Source organism: Loxodonta africana, chromosome 7 (assembly GCF_030014295.1).
Source record: "Loxodonta africana isolate mLoxAfr1 chromosome 7, mLoxAfr1.hap2, whole genome shotgun sequence".
Lineage (NCBI taxonomy): Eukaryota > Metazoa > Chordata > Mammalia > Proboscidea > Elephantidae > Loxodonta > Loxodonta africana.
Genome location: NC_087348.1, coordinates 101,653,600 through 101,667,874, shown reverse-complemented (window position 1 = coordinate 101,667,874; position 14,275 = coordinate 101,653,600). Strand labels below are relative to the sequence as shown.

Below are 14,275 nucleotides of genomic sequence, written 5' to 3'. Positions count from 1 at the left end.
TCCTATAGGGTCGCTATGAGTTGGAATCGACTCGATGGCAACGAGCTTGTTTTTTTTTGGTTTATATTGAGGGTGGGGGAAAAACAGGTGCAAAGGAAGGAAGAATGTATGAGCATAAATGCATCTTAATTCCATTATTTGCTTTATAAAGATACTACGAGGCCAAAACGTGACTACGAAGTGGACGGCAGAGACTATCACTTTGTCATTTCCAGAGAACAAATGGAAAAAGATATCCAAGAGCACAAGTTTATCGAAGCCGGCCAGTACAACGACAACTTATATGGAACCAGTGTGCAGTCTGTGAGATTTGTAGCAGAAAGGGTAGGTTCACCAATCTTCTTACACCTCCCCTAAAGAAGCCTCTGAGGTGGCGAACTGCATTTTTGTTCATCATTCTTTCCTAATTGCAGTTGTAAATTTTGATTAAATATTCCTTTTAAGACAGCCAAGCAGAGAATCACCTTAGGGCAAGGTCCTTAATCATTGTTCTAATCTCAATAAAGTATGCTGGCTGAGTTAGGGGAAGAGGGGGTGGCTATAAACCTAAAGGCAATTAACAGCTTGAAGTTTATGAGGATTTACTTTGTCCTTGATTTGACTACCTGAGGCTCCAGTAAACAGCAGTGAATTTATTAACGAAGCTTTGTTCTTTTTGTTGTTTAGATCCAGATTCTCAATTCCTTCTATTAGGAGTTACTTTTTATCTCTCTGAAGACTTGAGATCCTCATGGTAGAAAAATAGATAGATGGGGAGGGCTGCCCAACCTGTTACTGGCAGAAATTCCAAATTAGAGGAGGTATAGATGCTTTAATTCCCTCCTACTTATAATTTCTGAAAGGTGGCAGAGAGGATAATGTTCAAGAGAGGATAGCATATGAAGGTACTTGAGTGTGTCTCTAAGATCAGCCAGTAGGAGGGACTGGAAGGTATGAGGGAACAGGACAGCTGATAATAGGGAACCTAGGGTTGAGAAGGGAGAGTACTGACATGTGGGGTTGTTAACCAATGTTATACAACAATGTGTGTACTGTTGGATGAGAAATGAGTTTGTTCTGTAAACCTTCATCTGAAGTTCAATTAAAAAAAAAAAAAATCTGCCTGTAGGGAGATCCTAGGTCTCTGGAGAGTACAAATGGTTTGTACTCGACTACTACCCTATGGGTTGTTCGTACAAATCTACCCAGCAGCACCACAGAAGAAAGACCTGACAATCTCCTTCTGTTAAGATTATAACCAAGAAAAGCCTATGAAGCAGTTCTATTCTGTAACACATGGGGTTGCCACGAGTCAGAACTGACTCAATGGCAACAGATATCCAGAGATTTAATCTCCTGGGAACACAGAGAACCAATTTCTTAGGTGAAAGAAAACTGTTATTAGCCAATCATATTTGTTATATAATTAGTATTTGTTGGCTTTATTTGATTTAACTCAACCTTCTCTCCCCTCCCCTTCTGATACCCTGCTAAAAAACTTAAACAGGGTCTGTAAAGTCTATCAGAGAATACACTAAAGAAGTGACATCTATTTTCCTCTCTCTCAAAAGTTGGAGTCTATCAATGGTATTGATATTGTTTCTAGTGAGGGCTTCCTGGATAATTTCATCTACTCTTCTCTTTGAACGCATAGATACAAATATTGTTATCTTGAAATGTTCTGGCTAGTGAATAATCCCAATACGTTGACATTTTATATCCTTGTTGCACTTCACAGCAAACTTGGAATGTATTAATTAAGTGATAAAGGCTTGAACCGTCTATTCTGTTTCTCACTTAAGAAAATATGTCTGTTACTTTATAGCCAGATTATAAATGTCTGCCCAACTTAAGAGTTCAGGTATTCCCTGGACTCTGTTCATTTTCATGTGAATATTATAAAACTCCTTGCCGTCGAAACGATTCTGACTCATGGTGACCCTATAGGACAGAACAGAACTGCTGTATAGAGTTTCCAAGAAGGGCCTGGTGGATTTGAACCGTCAACCTTTTGGTTAGCAGCTGTAGCTCTTAACCACTATGCTACCAGGCTATTATAGATAAGTTTTTATTCCCTATTATTGATTTCGAACTGTTCCTATCTACATAATATGCTTTTTCTCTTCTTGTGTAAAGTTCTTCTAGCCTCAGGGTAATGAGGCCATTTCTCTCCAGGAGGTAGAATATGATTTGGCAAATGTATCTACTTTTCCAGAAATACTTATAAAGCATTTCTTTGCTCTGAGTGCTCATTGCATTGGAAGCCAAGTTTAATGCGGTGTGCTATAAAGTAATAGGGTTTTATTTGTTAACGAACAAGAAATTTTCATACTCCATGCATGCCTCTCTCAAAGCATTTAACTGTATAATATTTAAGGTACTTCTTTTTGTATCTGTCCTCTGCTAGACTGAGCGTATTGAGAACAGGGCACAAACCCTCGGCCAACGATTGTGACTTATGAGCTTCACGAAAATGAGCTCGGTTAAGTTATATATGGCTACATGCCTTCTTTGTGCAATGCATCAAGTATTTATTTAACTAATAAAACTAAGTTAACTAATAAAACACATGTAAAGTGCTTAGCACAGTGGCATGCACTTAGTAAGGCCGTAATAAGTATTATTGCAAGCACTCAGTGATGACCCTGGATATCAACTTTTACTTATGCTTTCTATCAACTTTTAGTTATGCTTTGTAATGATTCTTTTTGAACCTTTAGAAACTCAGTATTCTGTACCGTCCCCTAAAAAACATAACTTCCTTTTGGTTTGATTGTGACCCATTCTTCTGGATTAACTTTTTTTTTTTTTTTCCTACCAGGGAAAACACTGTATACTTGACGTATCAGGAAATGCTATCAAGCGGTTACAGGTTGCCCAGCTCTATCCCATTGCCATCTTCATTAAGCCCAAGTCTCTGGAACCTCTGATGTAAGTAGAGGGCACTGGAGGCCTTCATCCTACCCTCTGTCCCATATTACATAGCAAATCATCAACAGCTCTTTGTCGCAAACACTTGGAAACGCGGCTGCTGATTTCTAAGCACTTTTTTTCAGAAGATATACCGTATTCAAGATTGTTTGTACCACTAGGGAGACATAATGCCAATAATTCCTTAAAATGTCTTCACAATATTCCATAATATATATTTTTACATTTTCACAATTTTGTTTTATTTTGGAGGGGGGTTGGTTAATCTGGGTTTGTCATCGTTTTGTTATTTTAGCCCCTTTACATTGGCATTTTGCTTTATACTATAAAAGAACTCTGCTGGCCCTTAATTAAATTCCACATATATGGGTCACTGACCTTAAGGGAGTTTTCTTAGTGGCACAGCAGTAAAACATGTACAATTCAAACCAATAGCTTCTTAAAAAAAAAATAATAATACCTGTGTATATTTATGAACAAGAGAAAAACGTACAACAGATTTTTTTGTTTTTTTAAATCTTTTTTAGTTTTCAAAGACTTGTTAGATACTTCCCTTCAAAAAGCAGTAAAAAACAACTGGGCAGATATTCAAGATCTGGCTATAAAGTAACAGACTTATTTTTCTGGGGTGATTGGGTGGAAACCGTTGGCATTGCTTCACAGACGTATCCACACTAAGGTGAGGTTGCAGCAGCCACAGAGGCAGCTGAGCAAAGACACTCAGAGCAGGGACTTAAAAAATCGGTCAGGCTAGGTTTGGTTCTTTGCTCATCCAGTAATTAGCTATGTGACCTTGAGAAAGTTACTTGACCTGGCTAAGATTCAGTTCCTCATCCCTAAAGTAGGCATGCTAATAATACGTGTCTCTTTGGACTGGTATAAAGGTTAAACAACAAGATCATGAATGTAAAGCTCTTCATCTTCGGCACGTAGTAAACACTCAGTGAGTACTAGTGGTACTAACAGTTAACGTGCTTGGCTGCTAATGGAAGGGTTGAAGGTTCAAGTCTACCCAGCGGCACCATGGAAGAAAGGCCTAGCAATCTGCTTCTGAAAAATCAACCATTGAAAACCCTGAGGAACCCAGTTGTACTCTGACACACGTGGGGTCGGAGTCCACTCAATGGCAACTGGCTAAATGGTATTATTACAACAGTTACAAATTTATTTTATTATGAAAGAAATAAAGCTATTTTGTCATTATATAACACACAAACAGCACCTTTTCCATGATAACACAATCGATAATGCCCAGTCTATGTTGTGAGAGCCTTGCTTGAATATTGCCTCCCTTTCTGGCTTCTAGACCTGAGAGCGTTTAACCAGGTTCAGAAAAGAACCACCAACTACTGGTAAAGAATGTTTCTGGGAAGATCAAGGAAAATAAAATTATTTAATCCCAGAGGTGAAAGCAGTTACTTACAGAGGATACTGACTACCTGTACCCTGTCTCCTCTGAGGACGAGGAAGCCAAGTGAGCTACAGTAGCTGGAATTACACCCTAAGAGAATAAAGCTAAATACGTATTGATCTTTGGGGAAATTGCCAGAGATGCACCTTAGAAGCAGAATACGTCCCCATAAATACAAGATGGACAAAGGGTCTTACTGGAATGAAAAAAATAGAACCAGGAGGCCACTGACAGTACCATGAATTTAGGAATTAGATATAATGTGAAAAGCTTGGCCTACAGTTGGCATATGGAAAAATATGTGGTGACAAAATGATGTTCCTTGTATCTTTATCCTCAATAGCATGTACTTTATTTCTTCCCATCTTAGAGACAGCATTGAGCATTGCACGAAGTCAATTAAGCTACCACAAATTTCATTATGTAAAACTATAAACTGTAAGAAGCCACATACATATTATCAGTAATGTTAATATTAATAAGAATAGAAAAATGGCCTTTACCCCCTGGCACTACAGCATCTTAAAGCCCATTTTAGAGACAGAAAACTAAGTTTTCACATCACAAACATGCAGGGGAATAAATAGCTTCCCAAGAAGTGAGGCCTGAGGGAGAACAGCAGTGGCACATTTGGTCCAGGGTGATTTTGGGAGACATTCCCCTCTGGCTTTCAGTAGAAGGTCTACTTCCTTCCACATCTATGAGATGACTTATTTAGTGTTGCCTTAGGGCACTGTCCCAGCCACTTATCACTAAGGAAAACTGAACATCCTGCAGGCTAGATTCCACAGTGAGGATGATGAATCTGCCATAGTTTGCTGCAGCCATATTCATGAGTCTCAAGTGCAGAAAGGATAATATTCAGACTAATGTGATATTATTAAATGTTGGATGTTTACTTTCTAGTCCCCTCTTTTCCAAGGATTTTCCTTTGGAAGCAAGGCTGGCATGAATTGCTTGTTCCCCAGACAAGAGTGAATGTTAGGTCAGCCAGAACAAAAGCATGGCAGCTGTCACATGGAAGCCTTGATACATCATCGCACACATTACTTCTCAAGTGCATCGTACACATGAAACCACAGGGCTTATTAGCACATGCATAGCTGACTCTTCAGGGAAGCAAAAAATCCAGGGTGTGTATGAAAAACAGGATCTTTTTACATTGTGCCATCACATGACGTCTGACTTCCCCATGGCAATGAGGGGAAGCTTCCCCATCCTTCTTAACCCTTCTACACCCAATCTGTTGCTACCCTGCTGCTCCTAAGCTACCCTGTGTTACTCTATCTTCAACTATAATTATGTTTATTTGTCTACCTCCCCATTCATTCATTCACTTATTCATTCAACAAATATATGTCAAGTCAGGCTCCATGTAACATGCCGATGAATGAGCCACGGACTCTGCCCTCAAGAAACTCGTAGAGTAGGCAAAGAAACAAAGCAAATTCATATAAAACCTGTTGCCGTCGAGTCGATTCTGACTCATAGCGACCCTATAGAACAGAGTAGAACTGCCCCATAGGGTTTCCAAGGAGCAGCTAGTGAATTTCAACTGCCGACCTTTTGGTTAGCAGCCTGAGCTCTTAAGCACTTCACCACCAGGGCACCAAATTCATACACTAGGGGGGGAAAAAACCTAAACTAAGCCATTACTACAACAAGTGCAAATGGAATTTGAGTAAGATAGAGGCCGGCATAAGCTGGGGAAGTCAGAGAAGGCCTAGAAGCTACATGATTTCTTGAGATCTGTATTTCTCTGAAGAGTGTCCCTTCATTTAGCCAACATCTTCTTCACTCAGGAGTGACATCTATTCACAGCTTGTCTAGTACTAGGACTGCTGGTTAGGGTGGAAATTATAGACACTGTCCCTTGGGACAAGATGAATTTATACCAGTAACAAGAGCTCAGGAAATTCCTTCTTCTTTATATTGCAGCTTTCAAGATCAGGCCAAGAACCACGCTGATATCTAACTTCAGTTTCTGCTTTCTCCAAACAAGAGTCTCTTTTGAAATATATTAAGTGCTGGTATAATAGAAAGTCTGTCTAAGAGTTCCTTTAAAAAAAAAAAAAAAAACCTTTAGCTCTAACCCCAGATTTACTTTTTATTAAATGTACAGTCTTAGGCAAGACCCTTCACTACTTCGGTCCTCCGTCATTTGCTCTAAAATAAAACAACTGCCTAGGGCAGGGGTTCCAGACCCCTATCTCTAGCTTCCTAAGCAGCATGCAAAAGCAGTAATGCTTTCGGAAATTCTATTCTGTACCTGGATGCATCCCAATGGACCAGCCAAAATGTCTTTGCTTTTGGCTGGACTTTTATCAGCTCAGCACAGTCACACTGGTATTTCTATGATGATCACAGGCCCTGATTGTGAGTCTTTGATTCGAAAATGATGGGAAGAGAAAGAAATTTTATTTACTAGGTGTAGTTTGTTTGGCAGGCAAAAACGTTAACCCATGGAGGACACAGGAGCAGAAAGCTTCTATGGTTGGGAATCGGTTGGTTAGGTTACTTTCAATTTCCCTCTCATTTTGATTTGTCCTTGTCTTCGTTTCCTAGGGCTGCTGTAATAAAATACTACAACACGGGTGGCTTTAAAGAACAGAATTTTATTTTCTCACAGTTCTTGAGGCCGGGGTCCAAATTTAGGGTACCAGCCATGCTGATTCTTTTGAGGGCTCTGAGAGAGGAATTGTTCCATGTATCTCTCCTAGCTTCTGGTTTCTGCTGGCAACCTCTGTGTTCCCTTGCTGCTTGTAGAGGGATCCTCACATGCCTTCTTATCGTGTGTGTGTGTGTGTGTGTGTGTGTGTGTGTAAACTCTCTCCTTTTACATCACACCACTCAGAAGGGATTAGGGCTAGGACCCACCCTCTTCCAGTATGATTTAACTGATAATGCCTTCAAAGAAAGACCTTATATCCCCAAACAATGTCACATTCACAGGCACAGGCATTAGAACTTCAGCTTATCTTTTTGGGGGCGCAATTTAATCCATCGTAGTCCTTACCAATAAATTGTATTTAAATAATCTTACAATGATTTGATAAGCACATAGGCAATTTTAGCAGCTTGTGGTTTCCCATACATATACTAACAGTAACACAAATGAAATCATGTGTGAGTTGGAAGCAGCTAGACCTAAGTCCTCCCAGCCACAAGAGCCAGTTTATTAGCCCAGCTGAGCTTCAATTTTTTCATCCACAAGATGGAAAAGATGCCACCTTTTTAAATAGAATCATGGGGAGGCTTAACTCAGTTCAGGTATTCACAGCATGTCACCACCCCATGCCTTCCTCAGAGTAAGTGCTCAGGATTATGTGTGTCAATTCCTATCACTTGATGAGGAACTCATGGGCAGTGAATGATACACAGTGGCTGACAGACTGACAGAAAGGAAGGGACAGAGTCCGAGGCATAATTCCTTTACAGTTCCTTCTCCTATGAGAACACAAATAAACCAAGTAAGCATCAGGGATTCTTTCTTACGGAGCTCCTCTGTCCTGGCTCACTATTTGACTAAATTACTGGCTTATAGTCTATTTGAAAATATTTTGATCCCAGTGCTTTTAATTGTCACATTTTCTCTGCACCCATTTTAATTCAAGCCACCTTCAGCAGATCTTCGAGATACCATTTGATTATAAAAACAGAGCAAGTCCAGGCTCTTACATTATAGACACGCCTTGCTATTTGCAGAAATGGAGTAGCAAGAGCTGCAAAATGCTTTTTTTGCCCTGGAAGATGCACACGCCTAAGGGGCCTGTCCCCTTTTCTATAATTCTTTGGAAGCACTTTCTGTGTTTCTTCACTCCCCATGTTTCCTGCTACACACTAAAGATGACCAGCAACCCTTAGGAAGGATGTGAAAGATGAAAACTCAAAAACATTTTGCAAGGCTGAGAACAGTCAAATCTAGTTCTCTGAAATGTGATGAGGCTCAGTAGTCTCGGATGCGCCTTCGCTTCTCTCCATCTCTTCTCCTGCTTCTAATCTCCCCTGGAAGATTTCATTCAATTCTACATCCCACATTTAAAAGAGGTCAAGATAGACTACAATAAGATCTGAGGAAGAATGGCCAGGAAGGTTAGGATTTGGAAATTGTATCTAATGAGACAGCAAGGAAGTAGGACAGTTTATTCTGAAGAAGACTCAGGGGACACATGAGCACTTAAATACTCTGAGGTCTCTCATGGAGGAAGGAAGTTTATTTCTGCTCCATATCACTACAGGGGACAGAACAGGGACCGTGACTACAAACCATAAAAAGACACATTATTCTTCAATCCAACATGGAACCGAGAGACAGCCATTTGAGACAGCGAGCTTCTTGGTAGGCAGTCCTTGTTGCTGAAATTATCCCAACAAAGAGGAGTTCTGAATGAAGACTAGGAAGCTGCTGCTAAGATTTCCCTGTGCATCCTAGAGGAGTCATTTTTGCTATAAAACCAAAAACCCATTGCCATCAAGTTGATTCCAACTCATAGTGACCTTATAGGACAGAGCAGAACTGCCCCATAGGGTTTCCAAGGAGTGGATGGCAGATTCAAACTGCCAACCTTTTGGTTAGCAGCTGAGCTCTTAACCACTGCACCACCAGGGCTGAATTTTTTGCTATACATTTCAATTTCTCAGGATTTGGTATATTCCTTTTGTGTTCTAACTAACATTAAACTCTCATTTTCCAGGGAGATGAATAAGCGTCTAACAGAAGAACAAGCCAAGAAAACATATGACCGAGCAATTAAGTTAGAACAAGAGTTTGGTGAATATTTTACAGGTAAGGTCACTTATCCTTGTATTGTAAAAAGGGAGATGAACTGTCTCACATTTAACAAGGAAATGACTCTGGGCCTGGTAGACCTGGGCCCTAAAACCTCTCTGTTGACAATCTCTAATACCTATTTCATGGGCAGGGAGTCTCCCTCTGCTTCAGCCATTTGATTCAGAAATCTAGCTTCAGCTGCAGCCAGCTTCCTGGTTTCCCACTGGTTTTATCAAACCGCCTTTTTTGCCATGAGACCAGAAGAACTGGGTGGTGCCTGGCTACCAGTACTGAACATTTTGATCAAAGATTCTATAGAAGAATCCTGGTCAAAAGGGGGAAACGGAGATCAGAATTTCATATCCTCACGGATTCCAGACTTTCTGGAGCCAAGAGGGTTGAATAAACCCCTGAAACTATTGCCCTGAGATAATCTTTAAACCTTAAACCAAAAATATCCCCTGAAGTCTCCTTAAAACCAAACAATAGTCTGCCTTGAGCATCATGCTGTTTTAAGAACTATCTAAAAAAAAATATCTATATGGAATCAAATCAACAAAAAGAACTCAAAAGATTAGATAGGAACCTTATGGTGCAGTGAGTTTATGTTAATGAGAGAGAAACAACTCAGAAAAGGAAGGTGAAAATAGTAGCACAACACAAAGAATGTAATCAGTGTCACTGAATTGGTGTATGTTTTCCTGTGTATATTCTCAACAACAACAAAATATTTTTTAAAAAGGAAGGGGAAAAAAAAAAACCCATAAGTGGCAGAAGGCACTGAATTATCAACCTCTATTAAGGAGCATTTTAGGCATTTATACCTAATTAAACTATCTCCATGATATCATCAGAAAACTTGAAAAAGGAAAATTTGAAGCTGAAAGTGGGCAGTATCCAAAGCAGCTACCCTTGAGAAGTAGTTTTTGGACCTCCATTCTCTGCTTAATTGACTTACAGGTCTGTCCCCCATCAGCACCACATTAATGCTATGCTTGAGGCATCTCCATGTGTTTCAATTCCATGTCCAGTCTCAATGCAAAATTATTTTTTCTTTTTTGGTATTTCTTGGAAACAAGTTTGGGGAATAAAGGAAGGTTTTCTTCTAGTGGCTGTCATGGGTTCTTTATTCTTATATATTTTCATTGGGCACTGATTAAACCCAGAGAATAATCAAACTTTATGGAACTTGCCTTACAACTAAATATCCATGGTTTAAAACAAAAACTTTCATCTTGAATTATCATTATGTGAAATTAGATTTTTTTTTAATCTTTTTAAGAATATGGAAAGAGCCAGTGGCTTAGGAGTTTGTGAATATGTCAAATCAGGCAGTGTTAAGTAAAGTTTCCATCAATAACAAAGATATAAATTATGTTTTACCCTATAAGTATATCCACATAGGAAAATCAAATAAAAACAATGTACATTTTGACCCGTGATTTCTCTTCAGGAATAAAATAAAATAATCAATATATTCTGAAGATTATTTTTGAAGATCTAACCCAAGTTTCAGTAGTAACTCATAAGTAAGCCCTACAGTCATATGTATGGTATTCAATCTATTTTTCAGATCTATCAACAAGGAAATGTTTTCTCAAAGGAGATTTAGTGTTTTAGGCAGTACACAATTTGGTCAATTTGTTTATGTTTCCACCTATTTTTGTTTCTTATAAGTACTGATGATATTTTCAATGTACATAAACCTATACGGTAAAATCTCAATTTACCAAATTTCTTGGAGAATAAAAGCTTTCCTATTAAAGGTTTCTTCAAAATGCTGATAAAATGGCAGCATGAGCAGGTCTAGTATCCTGACCCACCCACATGAACACCAAGAAAAGCAGCAAAAAAATCTGTAATCGGCCCTTTAAGCACTCTGAAAAGGTAAGCAAAGGGTGACAGCAAGGCACTACAAACTGAAACAAGGATGAATTTCAAATAGCAGGAAAATCACTTCCTTCACTGTCCCTGTCCCTCTTGCTGCAGCCGTGGCCTCAGCCAACCCATGGCTCCCCTGTGCCATAAGAAAGGCCCAGATATCTGGCCCAGAACTAAATAGGACAAATCTTGGTAGTAGACTGTTCAGGGCATATGTTCTGATCAGCCTAAAGGATTAGGTCCTTGGTCTGGTCCAAATCAGAGCTCTCACAGAGCCTCAGAACGAGCAGCGAGCAAGGACTGAAGGCTGTGCCAGCCTGAGGACAGGCTGATCAGTGTGTCTTTTCTGATCCATCTGAAAGTTTTCTGAATGACTAAAACCTTCGTCTGGACTGAACCAGAGTTCTCACAGAGTAGGAGAAGGAGCAGTGAGTAAAAACTGAAGGCTGTGCCCACCTGAGGGTGAATTGATCAGTGTATCTTTTCTGATCCATCTTGGAGCTACTGGAAAGACTGAAACCTTGTTCTGGCCTGAACCAGAACTTTCACAGAGCAGTGAAGTGAGCAGTGAGCAAAGACTAAAGGCTGTGCCTGCCTAAGAGTTTCTTGAAGAAATTAATGCTTTCTAAAGCATCATGTGTGCAGCAGGAAAATCACAATGCTCACAAAGAAACTGGAAATTATGGCCCATTTGAAATAAGAAGATGAAGAGAGAGGAAGCCCAGGTAATGAACAGAGTAGAAGAATCTAATACAATGATGTTAAACATGCTCAAATAACTAAAGAAAAGTATAAACAAAGAACTGAAGGAAATCAGTAAAATGCTGCATGAACAAAACAAAAAACAGCTAAAACAAAAACCAAACCCATTGTCATTAAGTCAATTTCAACTCATAGTGACCCTGAAGAACAGAGTAGAACTGCCCCATAGGGATTCCAAGGCTATAATCTTTATGGGAGCAGAGTGCCATATCTTTGTCCTGCAGGGCAGCTGGGGGCAGGGGGGGAGGGTTGAACCACTGACCTTCTGGTTAGCAGCTGAGCACTTAACCTTTGTACCACCAGGGCTCCTTCTAAATAAAGAGGTAGACATTATAAAAAGAAAACAGAAATACTGTAACTAAAGATACAATAACTAAAATGAAAAACTCATTGCACAAGCTTAACAGCAGATTTGAGCTGGCAGAAAAAGAATCAAAAAAACTAGAGAATAAGGCAATTGAAATTATGGAATCTGAAGAGCAACCAAGGGATGGATCAAGACTGCTGAGCACATTGTTATTTTTGTTGTGTGCCATCAAGTTGATTCTGACTCTTAGTGACTTTATGGGACAGAATAGAACTGACACATTGGGTTTCCAAGGCTGTAATCTTTATGGAAGAAGACTGCCACATCTTTCTCCCATGGAGCAGCTGGTGTGTTCAAACCATTAACCTTTCAGTTAGCAGCCAAGCACTTAACCATTGCACTACCAGGGCTCCTTCTGTTGAGTATAGCCTAATGGAACCACAGGACACAATGAAGGAAACTAACATACACATCATGGGAATCTCAGAAGGAGAAGAAAAAAAGAAAGAATAATTTAAGAAATACTGACAGAAAACACTTTCTAAATCTGACAAAGCACATGAATCTACAAATCCAAGAAGTTCAGTGAATTCTAAGTAGGATAAACCCAACGATAGCCCCATGGAGACATATTATAATCAAGTTCTCAAAAACTAAAGACAGGATCCTGGACACAGCAAGAGAAAAGCAAATTGTTACATATAAAGGAATAACATGAAGTGCCAATTTCTCCTCAGAAACCTTGGAGGCCAGAAGGCAGTTAACTAATATATTTAAAGCACTGAAAGAAGAGAACTGTCAACCAAGAATATGGCAAAACAGTCCTTCAAGAAGGCAGGCAAAATTAAGACATTCCCAGAGGAACAAAAGCTTAGGGAGCTTAGTACCACTAGACCTGCGCTACAAGAAATGCTAAAAGAACTCCTTCAGATTAAAAAAAAAAAAAAAAAAGACACTAGACAGTAACACAAAGTCATACATAGAGAAAAAGATCTCCATTAAAGGTTAGCTTGTGGGCAAGAATAAGGCCTAGTATTTTGTTTTTTCTAAATTTTATTTTGTTGTTGTTGAGAATATACACAGCAAAACTATACCAATTCAACAGTTTCTACATGTACACTTTAGTGACACTGATTTCATTCTTCAAGTCAGGCAACAATTCTCACCCTCCTTTCCTAAGTTGTTCCTCCATCATTAACATAAACTCACTGCCCCCTAAGGTTATAAGGGCCAGTTTTAAGGTAATTTTGGTTGATAATAACAGTAATTTTGTCCCTCATGCTTTACAATGACAAATGCATAAAAATAAGTGCAAATATATGTTACAGGGCACATGATATATAAAGATGTAATATGTGATAACAACAACATACACAGAGAGAGGGGAAGGAAGAGTGGTATAAGAATAGAGTTCTTATATGTTGCTTAAGTTAGTATCAATTTAAACCAGTTGTTATAAATGTAATTTTCATGGTAACCACAAAGAAAATAACTAAAAAGTATACACAAAAGGAAAGGAGAAGGGAATCAAAATGGTTCACTATAAAAAAAAATCAATAAAACACATACATGCAGTATTGAGGAAATGAGGGCAAAGGAGTTGTAAGACACACACACACACAAAAAATAACAAAATACCAAAAGTAAGTCCTTCTTTATTACTAATTATTGTGAATGTAAATGAACAAACACTCCAATCAAAAAGTGCCAGAGAGAGGCCTAATGGATTTAAAAAAAAAAAAAAATTATCCAACTATTTGCTGCTTACAAAAACACATCGGAGGCCCAAAGACACAAATAGGTTGAAAGTAAAAGAATGGAAAAAATAATCATTGCAAATAGTAACCAAAAGAGAGCGAGGGTGGCATTTTTAATATCAGACAAAATAGACTTTAAGTCAAAATCAGTTATAAGAGGCAAAGAATGGCATTCTGCAATGAAAAAAGGTCAATTCTTCAAGAAGATGTAAGAATTATAAACATATATGCATCTAACATTAGAGCCGCAAAATATATAAAGGAATCAGAGATAGACTTGAAGGGAGAAATGGACTATTCTACAGTAATAATTGAAGACTTCAATACAGCACTTTCAATAGTCAACAGAACATCTAGAAAGAAGTTCAATAAGGAAAAAGGGGGTTTGATCAACGCCATAAACCACCTGGACCTAGCAGACATATCTAGAACACTTCACTCAACAACAGCACAATATACATTCTTCTCCAGTGCAT

The 14,275-nt window shown here is 38.9% G+C and overlaps 1 protein-coding gene across 1 annotated transcript in view; it reads left to right on the top strand.

Annotated features, from left to right (window-relative positions):
• DLG2 (discs large MAGUK scaffold protein 2) overlaps positions 1-14,275 on the top strand; it is a 272,353-nt gene that overhangs the window by 248,738 nt on the left and 9,340 nt on the right. The window contains exons 8-10 of the mRNA XM_023558518.2: positions 152-324; positions 2,801-2,910; positions 9,016-9,107. Coding sequence (XP_023414286.1) covers positions 152-324; positions 2,801-2,910; positions 9,016-9,107 — 375 coding nt within the window. The remainder of the gene's footprint in view (positions 1-151; positions 325-2,800; positions 2,911-9,015; positions 9,108-14,275) is intronic.